Source organism: Theobroma cacao, chromosome 5 (assembly GCF_053813885.1).
Source record: "Theobroma cacao isolate CCN51 chromosome 5, ASM5381388v1, whole genome shotgun sequence".
Lineage (NCBI taxonomy): Eukaryota > Viridiplantae > Streptophyta > Magnoliopsida > Malvales > Malvaceae > Theobroma > Theobroma cacao.
Window position 1 is genome coordinate 2,600,467 of NC_142643.1, and position 24,805 is coordinate 2,625,271.

Consider the following 24,805-nt stretch of genomic DNA (forward strand, 5'->3'; position numbering starts at 1 on the left):
TTGGGTTCAATTTAGAAAGCTTATGGAGTTATATGATTAAATTCTCATTTTTAGGCTTAATTATAAAACCTGAAAATAATTAGGAGTCACAGTTGGGTGGTAATTTTGAGAAGGAAATTTAATTCAAGCGTTGGCTCGATGCAAAAGAGTTGAAAAATAAAAGAGATTTTGGGTTTTAAAATTCTAAAATTAATCTTAAAAAAGAAAGAGAAATATGAAATCAGAAGGGCGTGCTCCCTACGTATTAGAAAGTTATATTTAGGGGATTAAAGAAAAAACAGAAAGTGAGCGCCAAGGAAAACTGCTTTAAACTTTTCCATTCAAGAGGAGGAACTAACTGTGAACGAGAGGTGAGTGTTACGGGTGTGGATAAACAAGAAGGGAACATAATCCAGTCGACGTAGTGCGTCCTTTCTCCATTCAATCAAGAGAGGCAAATCTAAATCTTAATTCAAAAACTTCTTTTCTCCCCCAAATGGACAAGCCATGAATATTCCTCGACCCTCCCCATGCTCTTCCGCTTCCTCTCCAACCTCTTCTTCTTCTTCATATCCCTCCACTCTCCACTGGCTCTCTCCTCCTCCTCCTTCAGCCACCACTGCGACAACTACCTCTAAGCCCGCGCGTCTATGTCGCTTGGAAGCCACAGCCCACCAGCAAACTCAACCCACCGCTGATTTCTCTCTTTCCACTGATAGAAAGACTAACAACGATCAAACCCTTCTTTCACTCCTACGCCAAAGAAAAACCGAACAAGCCTGGGACCATTACTCCCAATCCCCTCACCTCCCAACCCCGACTTGCCTAAGCCGCTTAGTCGCTCAACTCTCCTACCAAACCACTCCACTGTCCCTCACACGCGCACGTTCCATCATCACGCGTCTCCGCAATGAACGCCAGCTGCACCGTCTCGACGCCAACTCCCTCGGCCTCCTGGCCTCAGCTTCTGCAAAATCGGGGCATACCCTTTACGCCTCTTCCCTCATCAAGTCCATGCTTCGCTCTGGTTACCTCCCCCACGTCAAAGCATGGAGCGCCGTCGTTTCACGGCTCTCTACCGAGTCACCTTCAGAGTCGATAAACCTTTTCGACTCAGTAACTCGCCGAGTCAGACGCTTTGCGGATCCCACGATCGTTGCTGATTCCAAACCCGACACGGCTGCCTATAACGCTGTGCTCAACGCTTGTGCTAATTTGGGGGACAAGAGTAAGTTTTTGAAACTGTTTGAGGAAATGTCTGAATGGGGTTGCGAACCTGATGTTTTGACTTATAATGTTATGATAAAGTTGTTGGCTAGAGCTGATAGGAAAGATTTACTTGTCTTTGTGTTGGAGAGGATTGTTGAGAAACGAATACGTTTGTGTATGACTACTCTGCATTCCCTTGTTGCGGCTTATGTCGGATTTGATGATCTTGAAACGGCTGAGAGAATTGTTCAAGCTATGAGGGAACAAAGGAATGATCTTTGTAAGATTCTCCGGGACGCGAATTTGGAAGATTTAAATCAAGCTGAGGAAGATGAGGAGGAAGAGGAGGAGGAGGAGGAGAATAGGAAAGATTTGAGTCAAAATGAGAAAGATGATATAGTATTTGAAAAGTTGCTTCCTAATTCGATCAAGCCAAGTAGTGAAGCACCATTATTGCCAAAAGTGTATGCACCTAATTCTAGGATTTATACAACTTTAATGAAAGGTTATATGAAGGCAGGTAGGGTTAGTGACACGGTGAGGATGCTAGAGGCAATGAGGCATCAGGGCGATAAGGCTAGTCATCCTGACCATGTTACATACACAACAGTCGTTTCTGCTTTTGTGAAGGCGGGGTTGATGGATAGAGCACGAGAAGTGCTAGCTGAAATGACTAGAATTGGTGTGCCTGCTAATTTGATTACTTATAATATTCTCCTGAAGGGTTATTGCCAGCAGTTGCAAATAGATAAGGCGAAGGAGTTACTAAGGGAGATGGCTGATGATGCAGAGATTAAGCCAGATGTAGTTTCATATAATATATTGATTGATGGGTGCATATTGATTGATGACAGTGCAGGGGCTCTTGCATTCTTTAATGAGATGCGGGAGAGAGGAATTGCTCCAACAAAGATCAGTTATACTACTTTGATGAAAGCTTTTGCTTTGTCTGGTCAACCAAAGTTAGCCAACAAGGTTTTTGATGAGATGCTTCGAGATCCACGGGTGAAAGTCGACTTGGTTGCTTGGAATATGTTGGTGGAAGGATATTCTAGACTGGGACTTGTTGAAGAAGCAAAGAAAATAATCCAAAGAATGAAAGAAAAAGGATTTTACCCTAATGTTGCTACTTATGGTAGTCTGGCCAATGGGATTTCATTGGCTAGAAAACCAGGGGAAGCACTTCTGCTTTGGAAAGAGATAAAGGAAAGGTGCAAGATGAAAAAGGAAGGCGACAATCCATGTTCTGATTCTTCTTCTCCTCCACCATTGAAACCAGATGAAGGGCTGTTAGATACTTTGGCTGATATATGCGTGAGGGCTGCTTTCTTCAAGAAGGCCTTGGAAATTGTGGCTTGCATGGAAGAGAACGGCATACCACCAAATAAGACCAAGTACAAGAAAATCTATGTGGAGATGCATTCCAGGATGTTCACTAGCAAGCATGCTTCACAGGCAAGGCAGGATAGGAGGATAGAAAGGAAGAGAGCAGCTGAGGCATTCAAGTTTTGGTTGGGTTTGCCTAATTCTTATTATGGGAGTGAGTGGCATTTTGAACCTATAGATAGATGACTATGCCTCTGGGTTAGTAAGGCCAAATGAACATTACTGTATACTTACTAATTGTAATTTAGTGAATGTAATGCATTACAAATTTCAGATGAAAATTAATCAGTTAAATAGTGTTTCATGTAATGAAGTGAATGGTTTCTTTGCCATATATAATCTATAAATACTTTTGAGAATAAATGCAGAAGAGATACTCACTTCTGATTCCTACTAATGCTGAAGCTAAACTTCTGTTAGCACACAATTCCAGTTACTTACAGACTTACAGTAAGTAGTTCTAGTATACATAACAGCAATGAAACTGTCCATAGGTCATATTGTTACACCCAGTGCATTTTAGTAAAATGGTCAGAAGCCTTCCCCCACTTTCTCATGTTCAAGCATCTTGAAGCATAATAGAATTTCACAGAAAGTGTAACTGGAGCCTACCTGTTCCATTATGATGGCATTTAGCATCTTGATCTTGATGGTTGACTCCGTGAATAGGAAGATGATAATACCTGCATGAGAAAAGCATGGTCAGTCAAGGGTCATACATGAATCTATCCTTAATCATTTCAATTATCTTTGATGAACTTAATATTTTAATTAAATGTTTTTATTTAGAAACCTACCTAAATGGTGTTACATCAACACAAGACATGAACAATAAGTTACCTGTTATATTGCCTAAATACTTGTATCTGGTGTCTGAAAATGTTACAGATCATAATAATAGATTCTATCTTGATCTTGAGTTGGCTATAATTTATGTACTTTCATAAAATTGAGATCAGAAAAATGAAAGCCTAAGAGATGAGATTCGGTTCTTTTAATGTAATGAATTACATAGATTTTTTATAATCAAAAATTCATTCTCTCATATGTATATCAATTCCCTAATTAAGTAACAATTATGGGATGTCTTGTTTCTGGTGTTCAGAGCTTCAGAGTTTATACCTGGTATGTCTTCGGCCCCTTCTTCAGAAGATAACCTACACTGTTTAAGTTATCCACTAATGTGTCAATATCAGCAACCCTTAAGCCAATTCTATCTGCCAAACTGTATATTTCCTGAAATAAAATAAGCAGATATTGATGCCTTCCTTTAACGAGAATAAAATATATGTAAGACCAGCCAAGGAAACCTAGGTTCATACAGAAATGGAGAAGCAATCTTTCTGCTGCAACTCCGACTGCTTGTTCAGAGCACTTAAAAAGCGCTTTGCTTCTTTTTGTTGACTCATCCCCCCACTTCGACCAAAATCCACAAAACCATGCTCATTAACATACTTATCATACAGGGATTCTTTCATTATTTCAACTGCATCCTGCAAAATATATAATCCAAAGCTTTTAAAAAATAATTAAGAAATGGTTTTAATCCAAAGCTTAGTTGTTCTGAACTAATGGAAGCAATTTAATTAATCTTCACTGGACCACGCCAGTGTATAGAATTATTTTTAGAAAAAATTCATGAAAACTATATTTGACTTTCAACTATTTTAGAGTTTGTAAAAAAGAAAATTATTTTCAAATGATTGCAAGGATATCAAACAAATTTAAATAAATTAATATGAGTAATCATTCAGCTTCAATTAGACAATAGGAACTGGATGACCATTATCAAGATATCCTCTACTTGCTTAACCTGGAAACCAAGGAAAAAAGTAATCCTCTTACCCTGGCATCTTGGGTTGTTATTTCTTCTCTCAACTCCACTCGTGCTCGGGCTTCTGCCAGTCTCACCAGACTCTCTAGCTGTCTTGCTGTTATAGGTGTACCATCACCAGATGTACTACGGTCCCTAAGTTGTAAGTAGAATTTTTGCAGGATTTCTGCAGCTGGTTTTGACATCCTACTTCACATAAAAGTAAAGAGATAATAATAAAAGAAAAAGAATTGCTAATGTAAGCAAATGCCAGTTCAAGGCAGAGATCACATCAAATCACCTGGGGGAGACATAGGTTCTTGCATAAGCAATATATTTACGAAGGAGTGGACCAGGCAATGGAACAAAATCAGCATCCTTCTTGGGGTCAAGTCTCAGCCTTGAAACTAAAGAACTTCCTTTCGCACTCATACCTATCCCTTCAACATTTTGTGATGCTGCATTTACAAATAAATAAAAGTTTCTTGTCAGATTCTCTTTATAAACTGGATTCACTTAAATGTATAAAAACTTTCATAAGAAAGAAAGAAATGCAAACCTTTACCTACACGTGGCTTTTTCACTGCCGGTGAATTTTCTCCATATCCAGCATGAAGCTGCAAGATAGACTCTGGGGTAAATGACATTTGGCTTTATAAAACCTTGGCTCAGGCTTATAAACCTATATACAATGTGGTCAATAAGCTATGTTGTTTTTGTTATAAGGTACAAAAGCTGAAGGAAGGCTCCAAGATATTTTTGTGTAGTTACTCACAGGAATTCCACCAATATAAGGGGCCAGGCAAGATTACTTACTGACATTATGTGCTCCGAGAGTCGCTTGTCCTGCAACTCATCAGGTTTATCAAGCAATATGAAAACCAAATCAAATCGTGAGAGCAAAGCTGCACTCATTTTCAAATTTTCATTGACTGTTTTTGCACGGCTGCAATTGAATAATGAATTTTTATTAATTGTCAATAAATAATACAAGTATCATCCCCTGAGAAATAATAATAGAACAACAATGAAACACCAAAAGAAAATCTACGAGTCTTCCAAGTAAGCAATGTAGAGAAAACTGACTTTTGATGAAGTATTTAGCTGACAAGTAAAATATGTCCATCCCAAGTAAAATCACTTGTATATATAATTATATATGCATTAGTTTATCAGCATGTGAAAATGAATGGAAAAACACAATAATAGATTTCACTAAGTATTACTTATAATGACCACCAACAGGATTTGCCGCTGCTAAGACAGATGTTCGAGCAGATAAACTTGCTACTAGTCCAGCTTTTGCAACAGAAACACACTGTTGTTCCATTGCTTCCAGTAGAGCCTGCGGCGACCTTGATGTAAGCAAAAGATAGCCTAGATACTTTGAGGTCAAATGATAGAAGTAGTCAGGAGAAACCTGATGTTCAGCAGTCATCTTATCAAACTCATCAATACAGCACAATCCACGGTCTGCAAGTACCATGGCACCTGCAGCCAAAGTAGTTGTTAAAAGAAAAAATATAATCATATCTTTCACTATAAAACGAAAAGTAAACATCATGTAGACTAGTCCAACATGTTTCCGGTTCATGGGTGGCAAAATGGATTTGTAATGAGCTCGTTACATGCTCATCAAAGAGACCAAAATAGTATATATCAACTTTCAAATAAGGGAGAGAAAGAATCAACTACCAGCCTCAAAAGCATAATCACTTGTCATGGTGTCCTTCACTACAGCTACAGTGAGACCAGCATTGGTAGTAGCATTACCGCAGACATATATGCCACGTGGGGAAACAGCAGCTGCTGCTTGCAGTAATTGGCTCTTTCCCAGACCAGGATCACCTGGTAAAAAAGTAGTAACTGTTAAGATTCAATCTATCAAGTTTGACCTCAGAATTTTTAAAAGGATGACCTGGCTATTTGGTTGACTGGATGGCAATGTGATATAAGTATAACCTTATTTGAAAAGGTAAAACAGCTAAGAAGACTTCTTATAATAAAAGGAGCAGATGAAAATAAGCATACCGACAACAATGACATGGATGTCTCCTCTGACTGGGACCTTATTCCGATCCATTGAATGTTTCCGAACACCACCAAACAATGCCAAAGTTATTCCAGCTGTTTAGAAAGCCAAATATTCTCATAAATACAAGATCACATAATCAAATTTGGCAACCCATAAATACTTGACCATTTCCATGTGTCACACTAATCGTGCTACTTGGCATAAGATTTATATCAAGGGGTGGAGTGTGTATGTGTGAATGTGTGTGCGTGTGTGTGTGTGTGTGTGTGTGCGTGGGGGGGGGCGGGGGGGGGGGGGGGGGGGCGCTATGTACTTAAGAAAAGCAATGTAAGAATTGTTGGAATCTTAGGATTATTGGATGAACTACTTTTTTCAACTGCAAGTTACTATGACAGGACTTTTTAGGGAATTCAAAAAACATGTCTCACTTCCAATGCAATCTGGATGGATTCAGGTGCCACTAAATTACAACATTACATAGCCAAAATCGATAACATTTTAGATAACAGCATGACAGTATTGAAGAAGTTTCACTCTAGTGCAAATTCAGGGTTTACCTTTAACAAGCTCATGCCCATAAATTGATGGACATATGGATTGAAGTATTTGCCGAAAGACATATGAACCATGTTCTTCTGAAAACTTCACAATGAATTCCAAATCCCTTGGAGAGAATGAGAACAAATCAACCAGCTCTGTTGCTCTAGCATTACTATTGGAGTCTTGCAAGTCCTCAGGCACAGACTGTGACTTAGAATTTTTTATAGAAACTGCTTCTATGTACAAATAGTAGAATCCTTGATTTCTGCTTTTTGATTTTCCTGACAACAATCAAAGATTTCTCCAAACTGTATTACTTATAGAAAACAGGTAGATGTATGCAAGTGTTTGGTTCCAGCTGAAGTTTATTTTCAGACAATGTGTTGATGACCCTTAAATTCTGAATTCATAATTTCTACATCCATGAAGATGCATATTTGTCTGAATGTAATGGCAATAACTCACAGGTAGCATGTTAGCCTTGTCTCTGCCTTTACTAAAAACGAGATATTGTTGGTAAACTTTTTTCCAAACGGCATGGAAAGGAGGGGAAAGGAAGAACACTATGACATGAAAATTCTATGATAAATTAGTTCCAAAGGAATCCCTTTATGGTACCTCCTCCAATATCCATGTAATTATTGATAACTCTTATGATTCCAGTGACTGTTACTACATCTCCAGGAATGCACAAATCAACAAGATCTTCGGTCAATTCACATTCTACCGTTCGAGGAACACGACCTTCTTCATGTTCTTCAAACTTGAGCAGCTCCTGTAGCCTGGAGTTTGTGAAAACAGAAGAAGGGAGAAACCAATTATAAAAATGTAATAGAATGTTGTAAAGATGCGTGACTGACGACTGTCTGGGTTTACTAAGAAAGACTGTAAAAGCTGGCATAAGGTTGTTTTACCTTATTTTCTGAAAATCTATTGCTTGAGCTGAAGATCGAATTGGTTTGAATGTTCTGCTCTTGCAGCCATGTAAAGTGCAAGTCGATGGAGGTGAAAATTTTCCATCAGGAAACATACGAGGGATCTCGGTTGTGCACTTTTCACAGGCAAAATTCATTTTTATCACTAGAGGCTTGACAGTGCTAGCTTTTACAACTGTACCGTGCACAGATACAAGCTTGTCTGTATATGACATCAATTAGCTATCATAAATCATTTTGAAATGCAAGCTACAGAAAGAAACAACAATAACTAAACATTGAAATCGAAGTGTACCAATATAAGCAGCCTTTAAGTTCTTCAAAACAATCACGGACTCAGGGTAGTTGTGGAGACGAATATTTATCTTCATTCCTTCCTCCAAGCTGAAATCCGAACTGCTTAAGAGAACCTGCAGCTTGCAACATACCTCCGTGGTTAAATTAAATTTTTAATAAAAAAATAATGACTAATAAATAAACTTAAAATCACTTCTTTCATCATTTCTTCGTACCTGGTGAACTGCGGCACTCATGCAGGAGAGAGCTATTTTAGGTTTATCTGCCAATTTCGCATAGAATTCTTCTATATCACATAACTTTCGAAATTTTTGGAAATCAAGAGGCAAACAGAAGGAACTAGAATCATCCTTCACCTGTTCGTGATTGGAATCAGAGCTGCTAATTAATTTATTTAAATTTTAAAATATTTAACAGAACTTGGCTGCTACATAAGATTGTAAGGTAATAAAACCAAATTATATTAGTCATAATTAAATTAAATCTCTACATTAATTCGTCCATTAATATGCCTTGTTCACCTGATTGGGCACATTGAAAACAGATTACGGATCACTCTCAATCATCTGATTACCAAAATGAAGTCAAACCAAAAATTCAAAAAAAAAAAAGAACATATATAATATGTCTGGAAATTCCAGAGGAAAACAAAGAGAGGAAGAAAGACCTGGTGAGCAAGATCTTGCCCTGGAGGAGCGGAGAAGAACCGAATGAGCTCAAAAATCAGCTTCTCTTCGTCCTTGGAGTACTCGTTTTCGGTGATATAAACGGGCACGATCGAGCCAATGTTGCTTGTATTGATCGAACCGTATTTATCGTTCGCGCTCTCTCCCTGAGCCCCGTACATCTCGACGGTGGTGAAGGTGATTTCAAACTTGGCCACCGAGTGTTCGTCAAATTTCCGACGAGATTTGATTTGTTTATCCGCAACCTTTTTGGCGGGAGAGTTGCGGGAGGGAAAAAATATTTTTCCTGGTTTTATAATTGGACATTTCGACTGCCGTGGGAGCTTGTGGACCGACTTATTTAGGCCTAACATGGGCCGTCTTATGAATATCACTTTGAAATTTTAGAGATTTTTTTCCCTTTTTTGGTATTTAGAATTAGTACATTATTTTTATTTAGTGTTGTGGAATATATTTTACTTTGTGCCCTTTGTAATTGGTGGCCGATATAAAATAGAAAATAAAATATTCAAAACTCTCAACGATATACTCTTATTGATTGAATTGATCGGGAATTGATAATCATTTATTTACTGATTTATATTTAATTATAATATTTATTTTTAAATAACAATTCAAATTTATTGAATAATTTTTAAAAAAATATTGAAGTTTAAAGTTTAAATTATTTTTCTTTATTCTTAGACTAACTCATGGTAACAACGATGATTTACTCTTTTAATGTTTGGCAAACAAACATCTCATTCGATGATACAAGAGTAATATTATTGATTCAGCCAAAAAGCGAGGGTAAATTTATATTGAGACCTATGCTTAATTTGTTTAGTTAATTGTTGAGTAATCAACTACTTGAAATAAAAATACATACATATATATATACAAAGAGAAAAAGGAACAAATCTAACGTTGTTTAACGATAAGGTTAATAAAAATGTTAACATCAATTATAAACTTAAAGGTTATGGTTTGCAAAGATGTTTGATTATTGTATTTATATTTGATATATGGTTAGTATAAACCTTTTATACGTAATTAATTAGTCAAATATTATTGCTTGATTAATAAATAAATTTAAAAATTATACATCTTAAAAATAAATAGTTAAAATTTATATTTTTGCATATTTATGAGATATCATTACATGATTAAGTGATAATGTCTAGATAATATATATTGACAATGCATTGAATATAAACTCTTAAAAATTAAGATAAATTAAGTTTTTTTATTAAGTCATATATACATATACAAATATATATGTATGTATGTGTATGTGTGAACAAACTAATTTTCACATTTTGATATGTTTTTCATTGGTTAAAAAAAATACGATGCTCAAAAAATTGTTAAACTATTTACAAAATTTTAAATAAGTTTTTATTATTATATTGCACATGAGGAATTGACTCATTAATTGTTGTATAATCTATTGTCTAAACAGCAGGGTTCAAATTTCATTTTCTCAAATAAATAAAATGTTTTTACTTTTTTTTTTTGGTTTAATCAAGTACATATATTTTTATTTTAAGTTAAATAACACTTTATGCCTAAAAGTTAAGTGATTGTTATTAATCAAAATATTACTTGTTATTTTATACTCGCATGACATTAACGTGGTATTGATGTGAAAAGTGAAAAATATCACATAATTGTGTTATCATATCATGTCAACGTCACGTAACATGAAATAATAAGTTAAATAACACTTCATGCCTAAAAGTTAACTGATTGTCATTAGTTACAATAACACCTGTTATATTATATTTACATGATTTTGATATGGTGTTGATGTGAAAAATAAAAAATATCATATAATCATATTATCATATTACATTCGTATATTATGTCAACGTCACGTAACATAAAATGACAAGTGACATTTTCAATAAGTGAATAATTATTCATGAGAGTTTATTTGGTATAAAATAAAATTACAAAGTTTTTTTTAGCTCAAAAATAAAAATATAAAAATTTCATTGAACTTAATAAAATAATAAAAAATTATTTGAATTTTTTAAAATAATTTATAAACTTTTTTTAAATATTATGCAAAAAAAAAAAGAGTTGATAATATCACTTTGGCAAAATAAGTTGCTTTGCATGATTAGTTTGACAAATAAGGTAAGTTGCTAAAATAAAATAATATATCTATGAAAAAAGGTGCTTAAAAAAAAAATCTATGAAAAAGGGTTATTTGGATTCTAAGTTGAATCTTTGTGCCAGTTTTGTTATCAAGTTATATTTTATTTGTTGTTTAAAATTTAAAGCACAAAAGACATAATATTTAAAAAGGTGTTGAATTATTTTAAAAAATTAAATAAGCTTTTATTTTTATTATCTTTAATCAAATGATTGTATTTTATTTTGAATTAAATAAGATTTTATAACTAACAATTAATTAATTATGATTATTATAATGACATAATTATTTGATATTTTTTATTTTTTATCTTAGTGTCATATAATATAAAAAATGATAAGTAATAATTTAATTAATGAAAATTAATTAACTATTGTAAGAATTTATTTGAATCAAAATTTGAATAATTTAAAGATTTTTAAAACAAGTTGAGCCATCATTTAATTTTTGTTTTATAGATGATAAAATCTATATTTTCAAATTAATTTTTTGAATTTAGAGAAGAAGGTTTCAAACTTTGTTCTTTTAAAATAAAGATTATATACCAATTAATTAATTAAATGCCAGTGTGCATATTCCCAAATTAGTTAACTTGATGTTAATCCAAGTTAATCACATGATAGTTAACTTTTCCAACTTCATAATAAGCTGACACGTGGAAAATCACAAATCAACACTAGTCCATCACCTGCTCTTTTGAACTAAACCCTTCCGATCTCCGCCACGTGCCCACAAGATCGTCACACCTTTTAAAGGGACCCGAAACCAAAAACCAGTTCCGGGAAACTCCAGACACGACCTCCCCTTCCCTTCCCTCTCTTTCTCTCTCTCTCCCCAAAACCCTACCAGGATTTTTCAATTTTTTACTCTTGAACTAGGGCAACTCCATTTATATTCGAGCATCAAAATCAAGTAAACGACGGTACACAGCTCTTCTGTTTATTAATTTTATTCGCTAGTGTATCTCTTTACTAATTGGGTTTATATCAGTATTTTTTTGAGCTGTTAATGGTTTGTTAGGTTTTGTTTTGTTAGTGAATTAGGGTTTTTAATGTTTTCAGTTTATTTTATTTTTAGGGTTCTTCAATGTCGAAAAAAATTCCTGAAGAAATCGACTTGAACTGTGATGCTCTTCCGGTTGACCGAGAAAACGAGGATAATGATGTAAATGATGAGGAGCCGGCCTCTGGGGCGGGTACTTCTTCAACCAAAACCCTAACAGAACGAACAGTTGATGGGGTTGGGGTCTTTGGAAAGGATAATGAGTCCGCTGGTGGGATTGATGAGCTAGGGGAAGAAAGCAAAATGGAAAGTGTGAAACATAAAGGGATTGATTTGGAAGCTGATATTGGATCCTTAGGTGAAGAGGTTGATGGTAAAGTTAGTGCCCGGTTTAGCTCGGGTGGGGATTCTTTGATGGAGGTTGATGGAGGATCAAGAGGACGTGGAGACGGAGAGAGTGTTTCTATTGAAGACAAGAAACCAGTGGTGGCTGAACAAATTGCTATGAGATCTTCTGGTGGGGTAGCTGAGGATCTTAATGTTAGTGTGTGTCCTAGTGAGGACACGTTGATAGAGGGGAATTCTGTTAGGATTCAGTTGAGCTTGTTTGCTGATAGTACCATTCAATCTGGTATTGCTCATGATTTAGGTTCTGATGATGCGAAGCCTCTTTCTTCAGGATTAGGTCCTGGAAACTCTTTACCTTATGGGGAGCAGAATGTGAGTTCAAAGGAAGGATCTTCTGGCAGATTAGAAGGTCGGGATATGGAGATTGATACACCTGACGATACCAACGAAAGAAATTTAATTACTGCCATCCAAGACAAAGGGGACAGGGTTATTCAGAATGCAGAAAAAGGGTCTAATCTGTTAAATGATGCGGTAGACTTGAATTCATGCACAAGCACAGACGAGGATGTATCTGATGATGCTGATGCAAAACCAGAAAAACCAGAAGAACCTGAATTTTGTGTCTCTGATTTAGTCTGGGGTAAAGTAAGGAGTCATCCCTGGTGGCCGGGACAGATATTTGATCGTTCAGCTGCCACAGCGAAGGCGAAGAAGTATTTTAAAAAGGACTGTTATTTGATTGCATATTTTGGTGACCAGACATTTGCTTGGAACGAAGCATCACGGATCAAGCCCTTTAGGCCCCATTTCTCACATATGGAAAAGCAGAACAATATGGAAGAGTTTCACTATGCTATTGATTGTGCTTTGGATGAGGTTTCTAGACGTGTGGAGTTCGGTCTGGCCTGTTCTTGCATTTCCAAGGAAGCATATGCCGAGGTTCAAGCTCAGATAATTGTTAATGCTGGGATCCGAGAAGAATCTAGTAGAAAAGATGGTGGGGACAGATTTTCAGGTGTTGATTCTTTTGACCCTTTTGAACTTGTTGAGAGGATAAAAGCACTGGCCCAATCACCTTCTTATAGCGAGGTTGACAGACTGCAATTCATAACATCACAGGCACAATTGTTGGCATTCCATCGCTGGAAGGGTTACTCTCAGCTACCTGAATTTCAAAACCTTTGTGGATTGTTGGAGACTGATGTGGAGATACCTCTCTCCGAAGAAGTAAAGAAACATTGTGAACTGATTGGAGGTGATGTTCCTAGTGTTGAAGTTGACAAACAGGTGCTTTCTGAAAGAGAGAAGTCAGAGAGTCAAGATGGCTCTTCTCAGAAACAAAAGAAAATCCCAGGGGACGCTAAAGTTTCCAACAAAAAGGAGAAAAGCTTGTCAGAGTTGATAGCTGAAAGGCGCTTGAATATGCAAAATGGAAAAGGGAAATTGACTAAGAAAGCTGGTGACAAGTTAATTTCTTCATCCCCTGCTAAAAAACTAAAGGTGGTTGAGTCTGTGCGTGATGACTCAGCATTGAAACAGAATAGAAGTAATGCGTCAACAGGGTCTGTTGATAAGTCGCTGCAGTCTAAACAAACTTTCAGAGTTGGAGCTAGCATACTTAGGGTTGCAAGCCAACTGAATGGTTCAAGTTCAACAGTTTCAACTCCAGTACTTAAGCATGGTGATGGGACAACTAAAAAAAAGTCTGCGGTTAATAATGAAAGTAAAGGAAAAAATTCGTCTGGTAAATCTCCAGGGAAGACTGCTTTTCAAACAAATATGTCTTCCGCTGATGAGATGCTCTCACAGCTTTGCTTGGCCGCAACAGATCCCCTGAAAGGGTATAGTTTTTTGTCCTCTATGGTTTTTTTCTTTATGGAGTTGAGGAATTCAATTGCTATGGATCTTAACAGCTCTGAAATGTCTGAACAATCTTCAGAACAAGGAACTGATGGTGAAATAGGGGAGAAGTCAACCAGGTTTGAAGTTACTGGAAAGTCTGAGTTGACTTCAATCAAAGACACCTGTTGTTCTGATAGGATAATCCAGTGCCTTCCTGAAGAGCAATTAGCAGTTGACAACCACAACCAAACCACAGAGGTTTCTCCGGACACTCCTAGTGAAAAGGGTTTTTCTGTCATTGAATCGCAACCGGCTGCTCAGGCAAGTCCCAATTTGGATTCTGAACAGAAATGTACAGTCACAGATGAAAATCTTGGAATGGAAGCAGAGAAACGGATAGAATACTCAGATGAAAGTTATACAGAAGATCTATATCCAACTGCTTTGATTTTGAATTTTTCAGACTTAGAATCGGTTCCTTCAGTAGAAGACCTGAATAAGATATTTAGCCGTTATGGGCCTTTGGTTGCGCCAGGGGCTGAAGTGTTAAAAAAGAGCGTCCGTGCCAGAGTGGTTTTTAAAAGACATGCAGATGCTGAAACAGCTTTCAGCAGTTCTGGAAAATACAGCATTTTCGGACCCTCACTTGTTAGTTACCGCCTCAAGCGTCTGGCTTCTGCACTGCCTAGATCATCTCCAGTTGCAACTAAGCAAAGCAGAACAGATGAAACATGTGGAGATGGAAGTACTACTTGATGCCATGGATTCTAGTCAAGTTGATGTAAAGAGAGGTTAAGCATTCACACTCAAGGTTTGAACTTCTAAATGCTTTCCTTTATGAGGTTATATAAAAGTGACAGGTTGTATTAGTTTAAAATGGTAGGATCAGACAGTTGACGTAGCTATTTCTGTTGCAAATTCTTCACAAGCAGGTTAATTTATATGACTGACCATCTTGCACATTTTGATTTGCTGTAGTGAAAACCTTTTTTACATTCAGTTAATTTAAGTTTATGCACTACCACCTTTTGCAATGCTCTCTCTCGGGGTTTCTAAGTATAACATGGTAATTAAGGGGGGTTGTATAGAAATTTTTATACTAAAAGCATCAAAGCCTTTGAGTATGGTTTGTAATTGCCATTTTTCACTTCCAAGTAGGGTTTCTTGCTGAAGCTTTGGGCTTGTTGAGGTGGTTCGGACATTCTTGAAACTGCAACAGCTTCAGATGGAACATGATCTTGGCTCTTTGAACAGTCTCATTCGTGATGCTCATCATGAGTTGCATGCTTCTTCCCGACATCTCATTGGCTTGTAATCATGAGATTTTAAGGTTGGCACTTGGCAGCGCCTTCCCATCATCACGTTACTGCTCATCTAACAGGAAATATATTATGGTTTAATATTAGGCCGTAAATCATCAGTCATATTCAATGCTTCCTTCTCATTCCCTCTGGCCCGAGATAATTGGGTGGGTGAAATATTCACTTAAATCAGGAGCATTGAATGAGTAAAAAAAAAAAAAAAACAGGCTGTAAATTGTACTCTTTTTAAGACAGTTAAAATATGCGCAAGTTTTTCATTAGGTTAATTTGTGAAAAGGTTAATTATTTGGGGAAAAGATACCCTGTTACTTGTAGTATAACTTTTCACCTCAAAATATGGCATTTCCAATCCACTTCTAGATAAAATGAAAATTGCTCTTTACTCACAAAGCAACGATCTGGACCCTCCATTCAATTCTTTTACAGCAATATCAAAATCTTGGAAACCGTTGGATGAGGACCTAAATGATAAATCCGTGTAACGGATTGAAAATAAAGTCTCCTAATTAAAGATAAAATCAAAATGGAAAATCCAACGTCCATCCTGCTGATCACCGCACACATGTAACCGGTCCCACAACGTCTCAAAAATTCGTACCTACACCTCGGTGAAAGTGCTATATACATCAAACGCTCCCTATTTTTTCTTTTTCTTCGCATTATTTAATAAATTTAATTTTGAACCGCCTCTTCTCCCAAATTCAAAATATTCACTTCTCCTTCGTCTCTTCTCTCTTTCACGCATCTCTCCTTCAATTCTTGATCTATTACATAAAATAATTACACCTTTAATCGCCTTATTTCCTATTCGATCTGATATTAATCTCCGTCGGGAAAATGGGTGATTCTGAGAAGCAAAGCGACTTCGATATCAAAGGGCTGAGCCTCATCGACGTTTCGTCCGAAGACGATTGCCTCATCAATTCGCCTCTCTGCGATCCCACAAACCCTCAATCCTCAGGTTTCCCCTTTAATTTTATATTATTTTCTCTTGACTTTGCATGGGATATCAGAGAAATGCTAATAATTCTGGTTTTTTTTTGAAAATTTGATTTATTTGTTTGACATCTTTTAATTTGAACTTGTTTGAGATTTATTGGTTATTGCAGGATTTATATTTCATCGGAAAAGTACTTGATTTGTCTAATACTTTTAATCGTGTTTTAAATTGATGGTGAAATGCGTTTTGGCCGTTTTATTAACGGTAATTAGCTCCAAAAAAATCATAGATATGAACCTAATTTTTCATGATTCGTTTGTTTCTCCCGGTATTCGTTATACAAATTGTTTCCAATAAACCTTTAAATTAATTGATAAATGGATTCTTTTTGGTTTGTTGAATGCAATTTCTCATTACCATTTGATAATTTGGGGATTTGCTTTTTCACAGATAAAAGATGATGATCCTCATTTTGTTTTACGTGTTTTTTATTTGAAATTTAATCTCATTCTCTCTCTCTTTTTTCTTTTTCCGACAAATTGGATTTTATGTGTTGTAAAGGGAAGAGGAGTGGAACCAAAAGTGTTAGATTCGCTATGGATCCCGACAGTGCAGAAATCTCGTTAGGCTCCCTTGAAGAAAATGGAAAGTTAGAGGAACCACCGGATTCTTTGGAACAAGACAAGACGAGTAAGAATGGAAAATATAATTTACGCAAAAGTTTAGCATGGGATAGTGCTTTCTTCACAAGTGCAGGTACAAATTGGATTTCATTTACACTTAAACGAGTCATGATTCTAAATTTCCTGTTTTGATATGATTTATATCCTGTTTTTTAGGTGTTCTCGATCCAGAGGAGTTGTCTAGCATGATTGGAGGCAATGAGAAAGGTGAAATACACACATTACCTGGGATTCGAGAGGATGTAAACAAATCTTGTGATTCGTTAACAACATTGGATAGTGAAACTTTGACATTGGAAAGTCTTGAGGCTGATTTATTTGAAGATATAAGAGCATCAATCCAGAAATCTAACAAAGCATCCAACATTGCAAATTCAAGTGGCAAAAAGGAATCGAAAACAGCAGATACGCCAACTGTGTCACGTAAGTATAGTTTGTTTCTCTTTGTCTCTGCATTGTTATATGCTGGCGAACCCAAAGATTTTGCTCCGAGGCCAAAATTACATCTCCAAATGATTTTTTTTTGGATAACTAGCATTATATTTAACCAATAATGCTGGGGAAAACCTGCTATCAAAACAACATAACAACCAGAAAAAGAAAGTTTAGTGACTACCCCTTACAACAATGTTCCAATTATAACATAAAAGCTGGTTAATGGGGAGGTCAGGCACTTGAATAACACCTCTTAAACAAATCTTCTCATTAAAAATAATAGAATGCAAAATAGCATCAGCAGTAAGAGCAGAAAAGCCAAACTTCTTCAAGTTTCAAATCCCCCCAGATATGATAACAAGTATGCTGACCAGGCCACCCTTAACAAGATAGCAGCAAAAAAGACTTGCCTCTAGAGTGAGCAACTTAAACTCTTCTTGCCAACAACCAACCCTCTTTTAGATAATCAGCTTTTCAAGATTTTGGCAACAAATATCCTTAATTGTGGGTGAAAAAAGTTGTGATCTCTAGTCTCTTCAGCATCATAGAAATTACATGTTGTTTTATGAAGACTAATACCCCGACTTCTGATACGAGAAAGGTGTACTCTAAAGTAATAAGCCAAGCAATAAATCTATGCTTAGGAAGAGAGAATTGATTCCACACAAGTTTGTGCCAAACTACTTTAGGTTTCATAGCTCTAAGCAACTGCCAAGTATCAGAAGCCTTGAACATACCACTCTTTGAGGCCTGTGACACCACAATATCATCAGCTGAGCTCAAAGTAAAGAAGAGCACATCTGCTGAACTTGCCTAAACTCCTGAGACTCACGAGAAGTCCACATCCAGCTACCATTGCTAATAAGAGAAGCAACCTTTGCATCTTCAGATATATCAATCTGTTATAAAGAACCTCTGCCATAAATAAGAAGGAAAGGGCCTGATGGGAGCCAATCATCGTACCATAAAGAGACGCTGAGCCCATTCCCAATTTTGTGCTTATAAGAGTCCTTGCAGTTGGCCTAAGATTTAAAAGCTTCCTCCAAGTCCAGCAACAGCTTTGAGTACAGCTAATCTTCCAAAAACTCCTGCCTTTTAGGAGATAAGCTTTAGTCCAGGCAACCCAAAGAGAACCATCTTGAGTAAATAAAGCCCAGATGTGCTTAAGGCCACAAGCAAGATTCCAAACTTTGAGATCCTTAAAACCAAGACCGCCTTCATTCTTGGAATAGTTTCCCAGCTAAGTTTGGCACCCCTAGCATCACCATCTTTACCTTTCCATAATAAAGAGGAGAAAATCTGTACAATTCTTTTGACAAACTTTTAAGGGAGAAGAAAGATGCTGCACCAGTAGTATTGAAAACTAAAAAAATTGATTGCATCAGCTGCAATCTTCCAGCATAAGAGAGCCTTTGAGGATTTCCCTTGAGGAAAATGTGATCATGAGGTTAAGAACACTTATATTCTACTTATCCCTAGATGGGGAAGATGGAAACTACTTTTTCAAATGTCCATAGGTGCAAATGAACATGCCTTCTAGGTCCAGACCATATTTCTTTGTGAATCACATAATTGCATAAAATGCCTTATCTAGAGTCTTTCATTCGCATGCTGAGCTTTTTTTTTTTTTTGTCTTCTTTCTAAATAAGATGAGATGTAGGGTGTAAATGAACATGCTAGGCATACGTGATCATTTCAAAAAATATTTTCAAACTGACAGTGCCCTGTTTTCTTTTTCATTTCCAGATTCAAAGAAGGTAGAATTGGCTACTCAAGATAAGGTGAATTAAAGAATTGTCTGCACTAAACTTTCATTAATTGTTACTTGTATTTTTCCAATAACATTTTTGTGATTTCAGATGAAGCAGAAAGCTGCTCCAAAAAAGCCAAACATTGGTGTGAAAGACTCTGGGAAAACAATGAAGCAGGTTTCTGTCCGTCCACAAATTTCTCAGGTACGTATTGTGCTATGTCATGCGAATAAGTAGCTGCAAGTTGTATAATCTTTTCTAGTTGAGATAGAGATGAATATTATTTAACAATCTAGGTTGTTTTAAGTGAGTTTTAAACTTCCAAATCTAAATTGTTAGGTTAAATTGACTTACACAGCAACATTCTCAGAAAACTATACTATAAGCCTGTAAAAGTTCTATGCAACTGCTGAATATGCAACCATATAACTGCTATTTAGCACAACTGCAACTCTGACTTTGTTTTTGGTTTTACCAATAGTCTTTTGCTAGAAGTGGAGAACCAACTTCATCTCTTCATAAGCCACCAAAGGTACTAAGCAGGGTTGTTCCCCTCTCAACAACACCAATCAAAAGGGTTTCCTTGGGTTCTAAGAACGTCAAAATGGAAAAGGATGCAAAAAGTGTGACTGGTAATTCAGACTACAATATGTTTAACTTAGTTTCATGAAAACAGAAGAAGTTATCGTTCTCATGTTTCTGTTTAAATTACTAAATTCAATTTGATGGTTGTAGGTAGAGGGAATACAGTTTCAAAGACTCCTGCTTTGAGTGGTTTAAGAAATATTGTGCCTAGGCCTACATTATCTTCCAAGTCTTCTTCGTGCTCTCCAGTCTCAATTAAAACAGAGCTGACAACTTCTTGTTCCTCACTTGAGAGCTGTGCCAGTGCTTCATCTGGCAGAATTACTAAATCTTCCTTGAATTCGATTAAACGAAAGAACGACTCCGGAAGAGTTAGTCCATCTTCCTCTGGTTGCACTATCAGCACCCCATCGAAAATTGCATCACAAGGTAAAAATCAAGCAGGAAGTTCAAGGCTCTCAACTTTTTCGAAGTCTTCTACCAAGCTATCTTCCAGTATATCTCCTGCTAGCTCTATCAGTGAATGGTCCTCAGACTCATCATCATCAACCTCTACTGTTAATCAAAGGTCTAATATTGTAAGACCTAGCCTTGGCATTGGCTCTCGCAAAGGACTTGGTACAAATAGGGACGCCCACCAAGTTTTGGATTCTCAAGACCATCCTACTGGTCAGTGCTCAATGGGACATGGTGCTGAGGTTACTGGCTCACTTGATGAAAGTGTAAACAAAGTTTCAGCTGGAACTAGTGGGCTTCTTCATCCAGCTTCCATGAAACCCTCCGGCCTTCGAATGCCATCACCAAAACTTGGCTTTTTTGATGGGGTTAGTTCTTAATTTTTAAAATTTCTCTGTTTAATAGATAGGAAGTGGTTTTCGCCAAACTATTTTCAAGAATAAGCAGATGGAAAATCTCATTTCAGAATCTTCTGCTGAATAAAGAGGATACAACTTTTTTATTCTATTATGAAATCTAAATGAACAAACCACCTTTTGTAATGTTTTTAGTCTTACTTTGCTTTGTTCGGAAAGTACTATAACCTGTGAAATTGTGATGGATGTAGGTAAGATCATCAGGACGCACTCCAAATGGGAGTATGCTGTCTCATCCTGGTGTACCTAATGGCTTGCCTAAAATTGGAGCAAAAAGCACTAGTCCTAGTGGGAGCTTAAACAAGGCAAAGATTGGAAAGCTTCAACCTGTTAGAACTCTGACTGCAATCGAGAGCCCCAAGGTTGATGTTAAGCAAACTTCCTCTGCTGTGAAATCTAGATCTTCCTTGACTATTCAAAAATCTCCAAATGCTGCAGCAAAGGTATCAAGTGCTTTAAGAAACCCCAAAAGCAGCCCCGGCATATCTCCAAAATTTCAGAATAAATCATCTTTGAAAACTGGTAGAGAAAGTTACTCAAAGGCTCAGGGCATTGGTACGGCAGAAAAAATTGTGAGCCCAGGTTTTCCAAAGCAAGTTGTAGGCCTGGGAGGCAAGGATGGTGCTCGCATAAAGGACACCAAGATTGTTCCTCTTGATGGAGTACCTGAAACCACTGATAATTTAACTTCCAAATCTGATGATCAGAACACAATCCCATTGAAAGTAGCTGCCGAAAATGAAACATACAGCCATTTATATCTGAAGACTGATACACTTATCCTTTACAACACCAAAAAAAAGGAAGAAGCTCATATTGAAGATCAAATTGCTGGCACCGCGGAAGGGTATTTATCTTCAGACACTCAGAAAGAACCCAATGCTGATTCTCATCTTGCTCATGGTGACAAGAAGGTTGAGAACTGTTTGTCAAAGCCCATTCGCACTTCTCCTTCCCCTATGACTTCTGAAATTATGGCCGGCTCAAGGAGACCTTTCTCAGTCAAGGATTCTTTTTACAATATGGATACACATACACCACTGGCAGTTACACCAGGATCAGCAGTGGGGGTGGACAAGATAACCACATTACAGTCTCCAGAGAGCATTTTACCGGAGTACAGCTAAGACAAGTGCAACACTCTAGTAGCAGATTTTTTAAAGTACCTTGATATGGTATCATCTCTCAATTATTCTTATTGGGAGTTTTTAGATACAACATCGCCTTGTAGATTCTGTGCTACTCTGTTAGCTCAGTGGAATTTTTACTTATATCGAGTAATGAGAAATCCAGATTCGATTTTCACCATGTTCGAATCTGATGTTCTGGTTTCATGGAGTGCATCTGATAGAATTTCAGGGCTGAACTTGTAGTCTTTCGATTTGCTTAGTTCATGATGCATCTTGTGTCCACCCATGTTTATCATGCAATGAGAACAAGCATTAAAGGAAAAAGTTTTGGTCGCGTGAATATAAGATTTTGTGCCCACATCATGAAAATGTTTGTCACATGGATGCATATTTATTACTACTATATTTGAAGTCCAATATCTGGTAACTTACCAAAGCAGCACTTGACATTGTAGTCCAAAGTGGCGCACTTAGAATGTTCTTCCTTTGGTCATGTTGTAGTAGATATTGTTTGTTTTATCTTTTACTTCGTGTTTAAAATAACAGACATGTTTGCAACAGAACAGAACCCCAAAAAAGAAAATTTCAACCACTTCCCAGAGAAATGTTTGCAAATCTTTGCCGAAAATGTAATAGATATTTTTCTTGGGATGATTGCGAAATTCACTTGTTCTTAGTTCCATCGTCTTATGACTTGTTAGCAACAAGAAAATACTCAGGGAAGCATAGCAGTGCTAGATAGTAAAGGCTTGAATTCATAGCATGAGGAAGAGAATGGTTTGGAATAGCAATAAAGCACCAAAATCTTTTGGATCGAGTTGACATGGCAAATTCAATACAATAACCAGTCGATAAATAAACAAAACATTGTCCAGAAAAGCTACCACGCAATAAAAAGCTCTCAGTTTTTAGTAGAACTATAAAAAGGTAGTAAGAGTCATCCTCCCCCTTGCAGACTTATGATCTAGGCTTCTCCTTCTTCTCTTTGAAGAGTGCTAAGAGTGAAACACCAGAGACCTTCACAACCTTGAACCTTACACCAGGAATATCACCGACGGCGTGACCCTTTCGTCCAAATCCAGCAATCAACACCTCATCCTATTGCCAACATATTCTCATTAGAAGAGAAGGTAACAAAAAGATACTAAATATGCTTAAACAACTAGAGTTACACAATTTCACTTTTGTAATACTCACATTCTCTTCAATGTAGTTTAAGCAACCATCATTTGGAACGAATGCAGCAATCTTCTTTCCATTTTTGATCAGTTGAACTCTAGCACACTTACGGATAGCAGAGTTTGGCTGCTTAGCCTCAATACCTCTGAATGTTACAAAAGCCATCAGTACATTTCTTCAATAATAGTTCAAAGAAAACAAGAACACAGAAAACAAGAACACCAATAAAAAGGATCTAGTCTTACATCTTCTCAAGAACAATGCCTTTAGCATGGGATGAGCCAGCAAATGGCTTCTTCCATTCATTTCCAAGGTTGGACTTCTTGTATGCCTTATCAGCCCACCTCTGCCTCCTGCGGTGGGTCCTCAGCTTGCGTCCAGCTCCCATACCACGTGTCTTCCTGAAAAAAAAACCATTAATGTAATTATTAACTTCTCAAAGATAAAATTCTACACCTAAAACTATAAAACTTGTATTGTCTAACAAATATTTGAGGAGGGGGGCAATATCACTTGAAATGAAAGCCAAGTATATAATTCACACAAGCATCACTCAAGGCTAATTCTCCTAAAGCTTATAACACGAATCCAAACTAACATTCTATTCCCATAGTTAAGCTAGCATCACTTCCATATAAATCATAAACTCAAACCTATATTTCAATTCAGTATTTAAAACTTAAGAGTTAAATAGAAAGCAATCAAAGATTCAAATAAGGCTATACGTTCGCAAAATCTAAAATCAAAGCAAAATCAATACACTTATCAAGGTATAAAAATTGCTGTTTTTTCCCCATCTAACATCCGAAACAAAGAACAGAACTAACGAAAGACTTCAAAATCCAAAACCCACATTCAAAAACAAACACTTCTCGCGAAGAACCATTAATTCCGTTCAATAAGCAAGAGCGGCTTCAGCATTCAAAAAAAGAAACATACACGAGCTAAGAGAAGAGGACAAGCGATCGACTTTATCTAGTATTAAGAAGAAGAGAAAATACCCCATGTTGGCTGAGAGAGGTTGTTTCGACTGAAAGGAGGGTTCGGAGAGATTTGAAGGCGAGGACAAGAAGTAGCCGCAGCTGCTGAGTTTAAACCCTGAAGGCTCTAACCCTAGAAATGATGGCGAATATATATAGATAACATTTTTTAATTGGGCCCAATAAGATAGATGCCTGGGGCTTCATTTGGGCCTAATGGAAGCCCCTTTTCTGGTCCATAATCCCGTGTTGGGGCCCAATATTCAGTTATGAATGAGCTCTTTGAGATTGTTTATTTTTTGTATTATAGAGAAAATAAATACGTAAAGAGATTTATAGTTGTTATATTGTAACAAGTGTATAAATTTATTCAAGTTTTTAATAAATAAATTTAAAAATTAAAAAGTTTTAAAAATAAATATTTTATAAAATAATATTTTGTGATTAAATGATAATTTATAAAATTTATATGCTGTATCACAAGAAACGCAATTAACTTAGCATATGTATGAAATTTTGAAGTGACGTCATTACCAATCATAAATTTTGAGTACAATAAATGATTAATTAATAAAATTAAAATCAATTATGGAAAGAATATATATTTTCATTTTATTATGAGTAATAAAATTTATGATTCTATATAAAGTGAATCTATTTTTGGATGAGCTGTCCACATTCAGACACTTGGTTATGGCTCTGAATGCAGATTC

General features: G+C 36.5%; 5 protein-coding genes across 8 annotated transcripts; 3 read left to right on the forward strand and 2 right to left on the reverse strand.

Moving 5' to 3' along the window:
- Window positions 1-306: 306 nt before the first annotated feature.
- Window positions 307-2,971, forward strand: HCF152 (Tetratricopeptide repeat (TPR)-like superfamily protein). Its single transcript, XM_007027183.3, has one exon. It carries the CDS (start codon window positions 487-489, stop codon window positions 2,758-2,760), a length of 2,274 nt encoding a protein of 757 aa, XP_007027245.3. The 5' UTR covers window positions 307-486; the 3' UTR covers window positions 2,761-2,971.
- Window positions 2,884-9,128, reverse strand: MCM8 (minichromosome maintenance 8). 3 transcript variants are annotated; one of them, XM_007027184.3, is made up of 17 exons: window positions 8,862-9,128; window positions 8,410-8,550; window positions 8,193-8,307; window positions 7,877-8,099; window positions 7,581-7,744; window positions 6,980-7,243; window positions 6,419-6,514; window positions 6,083-6,235; window positions 5,808-5,878; window positions 5,614-5,732; window positions 5,204-5,333; window positions 4,953-5,004; window positions 4,689-4,845; window positions 4,420-4,594; window positions 3,897-4,067; window positions 3,697-3,810; window positions 2,884-3,257 (listed from the first exon to the last, which is right to left on the reverse strand). In XM_007027184.3, exons 1-17 carry the CDS (start codon window positions 9,039-9,041, stop codon window positions 3,207-3,209), a joined length of 2,376 nt encoding a protein of 791 aa, XP_007027246.3. In that variant the 5' UTR covers window positions 9,042-9,128; the 3' UTR covers window positions 2,884-3,206. The 3 variants fall into 3 exon arrangements, with proteins under 3 accessions (XP_007027246.3, XP_017977545.2, XP_088662572.1); XM_018122056.2 differs by having other exon boundaries at window positions 4,947-5,004; XM_088806446.1 differs by having other exon boundaries at window positions 5,614-5,878.
- Window positions 9,129-11,791: 2,663 nt separating this feature from the next.
- Window positions 11,792-15,629, forward strand: LOC18597898 (Tudor/PWWP/MBT superfamily protein). Of its 2 annotated transcripts, XR_001928127.2 has the most exons (3): window positions 11,792-11,942; window positions 12,098-15,026; window positions 15,374-15,629. XR_001928127.2 is itself a non-coding variant. In XM_018121642.2 (2 exons), exon 2 carries the CDS (start codon window positions 12,107-12,109, stop codon window positions 14,969-14,971), a length of 2,865 nt encoding a protein of 954 aa, XP_017977131.2. In that variant the 5' UTR covers window positions 11,792-11,942; window positions 12,098-12,106; the 3' UTR covers window positions 14,972-15,177. The 2 variants fall into 2 exon arrangements, 1 of the variants encoding a protein (XP_017977131.2); XM_018121642.2 differs by lacking the exon at window positions 15,374-15,629 and having other exon boundaries at window positions 12,098-15,177.
- A 562-nt stretch (window positions 15,630-16,191) lies between these two features.
- Window positions 16,192-22,169, forward strand: LOC18597899 (uncharacterized). Its single transcript, XM_018121643.2, has 8 exons — window positions 16,192-16,498; window positions 17,039-17,233; window positions 17,317-17,583; window positions 19,342-19,376; window positions 19,455-19,550; window positions 19,828-19,978; window positions 20,082-20,755; window positions 20,995-22,169. The coding sequence occupies exons 1-8, from the start codon at window positions 16,375-16,377 to the stop codon at window positions 21,928-21,930; spliced, it is 2,478 nt and encodes an 825-aa protein (XP_017977132.2). The 5' UTR covers window positions 16,192-16,374; the 3' UTR covers window positions 21,931-22,169.
- A 527-nt stretch (window positions 22,170-22,696) lies between these two features.
- On the reverse strand, window positions 22,697-24,219 carry LOC18597900 (small ribosomal subunit protein uS12). The gene is made up of 4 exons (XM_007027190.3): window positions 24,114-24,219; window positions 23,358-23,513; window positions 23,131-23,257; window positions 22,697-23,031 (listed from the first exon to the last, which is right to left on the reverse strand). The coding sequence occupies exons 1-4, from the start codon at window positions 24,116-24,118 to the stop codon at window positions 22,891-22,893; spliced, it is 429 nt and encodes a 142-aa protein (XP_007027252.1). The 5' UTR covers window positions 24,119-24,219; the 3' UTR covers window positions 22,697-22,890.
- Between the last annotated feature and the right edge of the window lie 586 nt (window positions 24,220-24,805).

Coding starts and splice junctions, on each gene's coding strand:
- HCF152 (XM_007027183.3), top strand. CDS start 487: ATGAATATTCCTCGACCCTCCCCATGCTCTTCCGCTTCCTCTCCAACC.
- MCM8 (XM_088806446.1), bottom strand. CDS start 9,041: ATGTACGGGGCTCAGGGAGAGAGCGCGAACGATAAATACGGTTCGATC. Junction 5,879..6,082: donor TGATTATGCTTTTGAGGCTG/GTAGTTGATTCT, acceptor CTTTGGCTGCAG/GTGCCATGGTACTTGCAGAC. Junction 5,005..5,203: donor TCTCGGAGCACATAATGTCA/GTAAGTAATCTT, acceptor TCTATCTTGCAG/CTTCATGCTGGATATGGAGA.
- LOC18597898 (XM_018121642.2), top strand. CDS start 12,107: ATGTCGAAAAAAATTCCTGAAGAAATCGACTTGAACTGTGATGCTCTT.
- LOC18597899 (XM_018121643.2), top strand. CDS start 16,375: ATGGGTGATTCTGAGAAGCAAAGCGACTTCGATATCAAAGGGCTGAGC. Junction 16,499..17,038: donor CACAAACCCTCAATCCTCAG/GTTTCCCCTTTA, acceptor TGTGTTGTAAAG/GGAAGAGGAGTGGAACCAAA. Junction 17,584..19,341: donor AGATACGCCAACTGTGTCAC/GTAAGTATAGTT, acceptor TTTCATTTCCAG/ATTCAAAGAAGGTAGAATTG.
- LOC18597900 (XM_007027190.3), bottom strand. Junction 23,258..23,357: donor GGCATTGTTCTTGAGAAGAT/GTAAGACTAGAT, acceptor TGTAACATTCAG/AGGTATTGAGGCTAAGCAGC. Junction 23,032..23,130: donor TAAACTACATTGAAGAGAAT/GTGAGTATTACA, acceptor TGTTGGCAATAG/GATGAGGTGTTGATTGCTGG.